This window comes from Microtus pennsylvanicus, chromosome 3, assembly GCF_037038515.1.
Source record: "Microtus pennsylvanicus isolate mMicPen1 chromosome 3, mMicPen1.hap1, whole genome shotgun sequence".
Lineage (NCBI taxonomy): Eukaryota > Metazoa > Chordata > Mammalia > Rodentia > Cricetidae > Microtus > Microtus pennsylvanicus.
Window position 1 is genome coordinate 1,552,970 of NC_134581.1, and position 7,352 is coordinate 1,560,321.

A 7,352-nucleotide genomic window follows, 5' to 3' on the forward strand; every position below is an offset into this window, starting at 1 on the left:
GTTTAATAAATATTTAAAAAGGAGCTTTGGACACCCAACAATCACTTAAACCAAAGGCATTCTTGAATATGCATACCTCAAATCACCTGCTTCTTTTTTCCCTGGAAGCTGCATGTGCTTAAAGTCTGCTGGTGGGTGCTCTTCAGGTACACTGGGCTCCTGGCTTATCTTGGAGACTTCTGAAGCAAATGAGAGTTCCCCTTCACTGGAGATTCCGAAGAGCTCCGGGTCATCTTGAATTACATCAATTAAGAGGACATCATCTTCATATGCTTTAAGAATATCTGGAAACCCCAATTTGAGTTCTGAAATGCTTTTAGTCATTTTTCTACCACTTACTTCAGAAGGAATTGGCACAAATGCTTCTTGTTCCTTAGAACAGAATGAACTTTGCTCAATAAACCCAAGATCACAAGAAAAAGCATTATTTTCAATTTTAAGAGACATAGTCTCCTTATTAGAAATAATATTGCCAGGTTCAGAGACATGATTATACGCTTTATTATCATAACATTTCTTTGCAAAGCTTGGAGAAGTGCAGGAATGCTTATTGTAGAATGAGTGAGAAATGGCTTGCCCTGGAGTGACACTCTTAGGTATATTCAAAGACTGAGGTCCTGAAATTGTTGCGCAGATATTTTCCTTATTTCTGCTTTGCTTTGCTTCTACTCCAGACAAATTGTCTAGTAGCTCTAGGGGACTGTAAGCATCTCTCTCACATGACCTGGCATTCACTTCTTTTCTTTTTCCTGTCTTGTTCTTTAGTAAAGGGATTTTAAAATTAGTCAGCCGTCCCGTGTTTAATATTTTAACCAAATCTGGAGCCACAAGTGTTTGCTTAGTAATACAAGCTTTTCGATGAATAGTTTTGTTTGCAATGTTATTTGCTTCCTGGCTTTCTTGGGATGCCATTGTCAAATTAAGTTTTGATAAATTTCCTCTCTTTTTCTTATTTCCTGTTAAGCTTTGAGTTACATTAGTTAACTGGGTGTCTTCAGTAGCATTAGAAACTACCTCTGTCCCATTTCTGGGTTCCTCTATCTTTTTATCATTGGGTACAGCTTCCTTTATAACCATCAAAGTAGGTTCTACTGAAGAAACTGAAGACAAACAGTTTAAATCAGAATCATACATTTCTTTATTTGAGGACTCAATGGTTCTTTCTGTTAAGGGTTGCTGTAACAGCTTGGAGTCGATTAAGGGACTCTGATTTTTTTGGTGTATGATAGACTCATGTTGCCTACCATTTTCCAGAGATCCTGGAAGTGAGAAATTTAAACCTGACAGGGAAGTCTTTTTCCAACACCGGGCTGTTACTCTAGCACAAGAATAAAAAGGCCAAGTTCTTTTACCAGTCATTGGTATAATTCTGCGACAGCTTACCTTTGGCTCTTCAGTTTCATTTCTCAAATCTCCCCATGGAGATCTTTTCCCCATACGGTGACTATCACTAGCTGATCTTGCCGAAGAGCTTATCACTGATTTAAAATATTCTTCTGGATCCATACTTTTGCATCCTAAGAACTCTGAAGTATTTTTTATATCCTCTTTCAAATGTGATTCAAAGGCTTTCTGAAACACAGCATTTACTTGATGTCTGGGACTTGTTTTCTCTACTGCTTCTGGGAGACATAAATGGTCCACTGGAGAGAGCGTATTATGGCTTATTTTTCTCAAAGCTTTTAGGAAACTCTTTTTAGGCTCTAAGGCCTCTGTTTCTTTCCCTTCCACATCCATTTGGTTTTCTTGTAACACCAACTCTGAATTGTTATACACATTAGAGAAATTAAGATCAATAACTTTTTCTTCTTTTTCAGACAGTTTCATCTTTTTTCTGTGTTTTCTCCCAGCGCTGTTCTCCTCTACCGAATATTTGTTTTTTTCACTTTGAAGGCAAGAAATCAAGCCATTGTTTTTATTTTGGTATAAATGACTTTCTTCAAGCAGTAACTTATTGGCTATTACATTTCCTTCAGTTTTTGACAGCTTATCATTCTTCTCTGCAGGATGCCTAAGGTTTTCTTTCTTTAACTTCGAAGAGTTCTCTGCTGTGTGCACCCATACACCTTGAGGTTCATGCTCAAAGTTGTTTTCATTATCAAAACCCTCAGAATGGAGGAAACTGTGATCAAGTGATTCGAAACTGCAACTTTTTTCTACTCCAGGTGACAAGCTGTTACAAGAATATTTCGGAGTATTCTTGTACAGTTCATCTTGGAATTCAACCTTAATATTTTGTAATGCCTCGTCCTTAGTTATTTTGAGAGGTGGATTTTCTAAACTTTTACATTTCTTAATTCGAATCCTTCTTTTAATATCGTCTACCAAATCTTCCTTAGCCAAAGACTGTAAGAAAGCCATAGTCTGAAATTCACTGCACTCCACTGTTTGTAAAGACTCCGAACTGGTTAATGGCGCCTTTCTTACCAGGTCAGTCCCTGGCTGTGGATCATCACTTGGGGCTTCAGTAACTTTTCCTTTCACTTTGGCTGATCAAAAACAAAAGAAAAACACACCAGAAGACATTTTATACCGGGCAGAAAAAAAGCAACACCAGTTAACAGAAAACCTGTGAAGCCATCCATTTGTATTTCCCTGAAGAGCTATTTAGAAACACAAACTGATTTTAATATTAAATATTTTAAAAATTCAAACAGGTTTTGGCCCAGGCTGACCCCAAATTTGAGATTCTCCTGCTTCAGCCTCCCATCTTCAGGATTATGGGTCTGCATCACTGTGGCCATCTTTAAGAACTACAACTAAACCTCTATAAATTCTAAAACGACAGAAAAACCTTAATAACATCATTTTACCCTAGTTAAGTTAAACCACTGCTATTAATTCCTTCTACAGCCATTATAATGACGGGCTCCTAAATGAACGTATACTTTTATAGGAAAATTCTTCCCACCCAGCCTCTCATCCATCCCGAGCACTGGTAGCGCCCACACAAAATCAACTAAAGGCTAGCCGTAAACAAAGACGGAGGGCAGCTGAGGTGTGGCCCCCAGTTCTCTTACTGCGTTTTCTGGGGTGAAAAGCGAGCTCCACCTCCTTTGTTGCTCCTCTGCAAGGAAGGCCCACCGGGTCCCCGGCCCCTCCGCTCGCTGCCTTCCAGGCTGCGGATGTCTCACCCAACTTGTCACCTTCTGTCTCCTCTCTCCCGGGAGCCTGGGCCACCACTCTCCTCTTCTGCCTGCTCTCCTCCTCGCGCCCCCTGGCCTCAAGGCTGCAGCCTCCCACCTCGCCCGGCTCTGGCGTCAGCGGGAGGCTTCGCTTCCTCTGGCCTCGGGCGTCGCCTTCGCGTCCTGGGACTGTGGTGGGGCCCGAGGGCGGCGTTGGTGGCCGCATTTGCCCACCGCCGCTCGTCCAGCCCCTCTCGGGAGCCTAGAAGGCCCCCAGGTCTGCGACCACTGCTTCGACCGCTGCTTCCACCGCGGGACAAGCCCACTGCCCGCCCTGGGCCTGGCCTGGCTGCGCACCGTACCGCACCGCACCTCCTACCGACTCGGCAGGAAGCGGAAGTGGAGCGGGCTGGGCTCGGCTGGAGGCAACCGGCTCGGTGCCTCGCGGTCCGCCTGGCCACATGCTCCGTCGAGGGCCCTGGCTGCAGCTGGAGGTGACAGGGCCTCATTGCACCGGCGGGTTTGTGGATGTCACCCCGGTGTTCCTCCCCCTCCTTCCTCCAGACCTGAACGTCCGGACCATAGCCTACCTAAATGGCCTTTAACTACTCCCTTAGTCTCCCGGGTGCCCACTGTCGCTTTCTTCCTAATACCTTCACTTCCATACAGGTAGCCCAGGCCCCCCACCCCAGCTTCAGATGTGCAAAATACCATTTATTTCTCTAAAAGATTGCTTCTCTTCTGTTGGTGGAGAGAAACTTCTAAATGCTCTCCTGGATCCCTCGCACATAAATTTGCCAAATCTAATCCGTTCTATTTTCGGTGTTTGTCACTTCCCCTCCCCTCCCTTTGCCGTTACTGTCTCTCTGGCCCGCAGACTTTGACCTACAACATCATGCTTCTAAATGTTATTGATGTCTCCATCCCTGCCCAGTTCAGCCAAACCTGAACAGCTTGCCAGGCCTTGCCTCTCCATTGAAGGAAGACGCTGGCACCTCCCACCCTGACCCTTCATGAACTTCCTTCACTTAAAGATTAGAACAGAGTTTAAACTCCTTGTGTGCTTTTTTGGATCCTGTCTAACGTGCCCGTCTGTGATTGTTTAGTCGGTTATCATCTTACTTCCCTGGTGTCTTTACTGACTTTCAGTGGACAACTATGCAAAACAGGCACACTTCCAATTTTTGCTGGTTCATTGAGCTTTCTTGTTTCTAGGTCAGGCTACCCTGGAACTTACTCTGTAGACCAGACTGGCCTCAAACTCACAGACATCTGCCTGCCTCTGCCTCCCAAGTGCTAGTTTAAAGGTGTGTGCCACCATTTCCTGTCTTGTTTTCCTTTTTAAACAGCTAAAGTGACAGAAACTCAAAATAATAGTCTATACACATGTACATTCTTTCTAATAGCTTAATCAATTTTCCATCTTATTGCAAAGAAATTAATTTCTACTTATACTTAAATTGTTTCCATAACCATTTCAATAATCCTGATCCATAAATGTGTTTGTTCTTTATTCTTAAGCTGTGAACTAGTAGTTACAAAATGTACTTGATGAGAGAAATAAGCTCCTTAACACATTTTCACGTTTATATGTGAGACAGGCCTTTTAAAATAAATTAACACCACACATGGCTTTCACTTATGCCACCTTGAGCTACTCCTGGAATTCCCCAGATCACATGTACTCTGCTTGTGCCTATCTATACACTTATTCTTAAAATTACTTCTTTGCTTGGGTGCCTGGAAAACTACAACACATCTTCCAGAAAAGCTTTCTGTTGCCCTTGTCTTTACATTTGGAGGGTTCAGAAGTCCCCTTCTGCATATTAACACGCCATTTTTCTTTTTATTATTGTACGTGTGTGGATGTTTTGTCTGCATTATGTCTCTCTACCAGGTGGTGGTCTGAATAAGGGTGGTCCTGATAGGCTCATATATTTGAATGTTTAGTTATCAGAAAGTGGCACTACTTGAGAAGGATCAGGAGGTGTTGTTACAGCAGATGTGGCATTGTTGGATGAAGTGTGTCACTGGGGATGGGCTTTGGGGGTCTCAAAAACCTATGCCCAGAGTCTCTCTCTTTCTTTCAGGTGCATACAGGTCCAGATGTAGTCTCAGCTACTTCTCCAGTACCGTGTCTCCATGCCACCATGTTCCCTGCTATGATGACAATGGACTAAACCTCTATCACCGTAAGTAAGCCCCAGTTAGAGGCTTTCCTTTATAAGAATTGCTGTGGTCATAGAACACTGACGAAGACATGTGCATTCCTGGCACCCATGGAGACCAGAAAGATCTGTGACCCAACATACAGGTGGGGATTTTTCTTTCAAGACAGGGTTTCACTGTCACTTTGGAGCCTGTCTTGGAACTTGCTCTTGTAGACCAGGCTGGCCTCGAACTCACAGAGATCCACCTGCCCATGCCTCTACCACCTGGCAACCTTAACAATGGTCTCATACAGGAAGCATTCAGCATCCGAGTTGCTGGAACTGGGAGAAGTCTTTTGAATCAATAAACGAGCCTGTCACAGTGTGGTTTGTGAGAGCGTGGGACACAGGAGTTAATGGGATCAGTCTGCCTGCTGTGGAGGCAGAAAAGCTGAGTAAGGTATCTGTCCATTCCTCTTTAAGGCAAGGGCTGCATGACTGTAATACAGTGTGAGGGACATGAGTTCCTGATGGGCTAGTTTACCAGAGGAATTATTAGGAATAATTTTTAATCTCCTTCTGAGGTCCCCATAAATATCAAGGGCTGGGGACAGGGGACAGGTGCTATCAAGGGAATTAGGAATTGGAAAAGCTGTGTTTGAATTCCAAACTGGGCTCAATAGAACTATGTTCACAGAGGAGTAAAGGAAAAGAGATTCATCAAGGACCTCAAGGCAGGGTTGAAGCTTTAGCAGCTTTGTTGGGCAAGATCTTTATAAAGCAGAAGAGGCTTTGGCAGATCCAAGTGACTTAGACCAGCATTTTCAGTGTCTGTAAAGCGAGAGAAAAGAGAAGGCAAAGCAGAGGAAGAGGTCTGTTTGGATTACATGAAGACAAATGTGGCAAAACTTGGGTGGAGCTGGAGATCTATGGAAAGAATGATAGAAAGCCAGACTGGATGCTTTCTGACTAAGGAGGTTCTGGAGGGCTTCAGTCTGAGGAGTTCACAGAAGATGTCCATGGTAGGACAATACAGGTGCAGATGATCAAGCCTGCCCCAGGGGTGGGCAATTATCCCCCAGACTAAGAAGATTACATTTCGCTCTAGGAAAAGATTACGCTAGGGTGGAGATGGTTTGTCCAGCCAGGAACTCCCCCAACAACCAGGTGTGGTAAACGGGGAGACAACAGCCACTGTGTCAACCCGGGGTCTCTCTGACCCAGGAAGCCAGCAATTGCAGCAGGGGTGAGCAGGACCACTTTCTCCCTTAGCCCCAGGAGGTGGCGTTGATCAGATTAATGAGTTAATCAGGGGTGAAGGGTCCCCATGGAAGAGCTCCTCCGTATGGAAATGTAAAGGCTCAGAGAGAATGACCGCAGATCACAGAGAACTAATGAAGTTACAGGCTCCGAGCCTTGCTTTTGTACAGACCTTGATTGGTGGAGGAAGTAACTGATACAGGCGGATGGAACCTTTCCAGGCTGTGTTTAGACCTTGCTTGTGCTCCACTTTAGTATCTTCTTAGCTGTGAACCTCTGGGATTACCTGACCCTTGCCCGCAACAGATTCACCGAGGTTATCTTTGCAGTCTCACTATCTGTTATGAGATTGTAGTTCAGGATGTTACGTTGCCCTGCTCATCCTCTGTAAAAGGTTTTGTTAAATAGATAACATAGTGCTCACCTCTGATGTTGTGAAGATTGGAAAGCCATTGGAGAGGCAGGTGAGTGCCGGGAGGTATTAGTTCACAAATAAGCAAGGGTAGAAACAGATGCTACCAAAAGCCACAAGGTTGTTGACTGAGACTCCCACTACCAGGTGTCAGTTACCTTTCTAGAGGGTGTTGATAAAGGAGGCCGTGTTAGTGCCTAAAAGATGATGGCTGTTGCCACAGTTGTGGGTCGCATTATAAAACTGAGTGGTAAGACCCTATTGTTGAAGACATTGTATACATTGGTTGCAGGACTTGGAGAAAAAAAAAAAACACCTAGAATTGGGTCTGAAAGGTCTTCCTGTGAGCTAACTCCTATAGTGCCAGAAGTAGCTACAAAGGAATGCTTGTGGTGGGGGCTCATC

The 7,352-nt window shown here is 44.3% G+C and overlaps 1 protein-coding gene across 2 annotated transcripts in view; it reads right to left on the reverse strand.

The window, feature by feature from the left end:
• Topaz1 (testis and ovary specific TOPAZ 1) overlaps positions 1-3,467 on the reverse strand; it is an 85,783-nt gene extending 82,316 nt beyond the window's left edge. For both annotated transcript variants that reach the window (XM_075964061.1, XM_075964062.1), the window contains exons 1-2: positions 3,135-3,467; positions 77-2,489 (exon numbers count right to left, since the gene is read on the reverse strand). In XM_075964061.1, coding sequence (XP_075820176.1) covers positions 77-2,489; positions 3,135-3,351 — 2,630 coding nt within the window. In that variant the 5' untranslated portion in view covers positions 3,352-3,467. The remainder of the gene's footprint in view (positions 1-76; positions 2,490-3,134) is intronic.
• Positions 3,468-7,352: the final 3,885 nt, after the last annotated feature.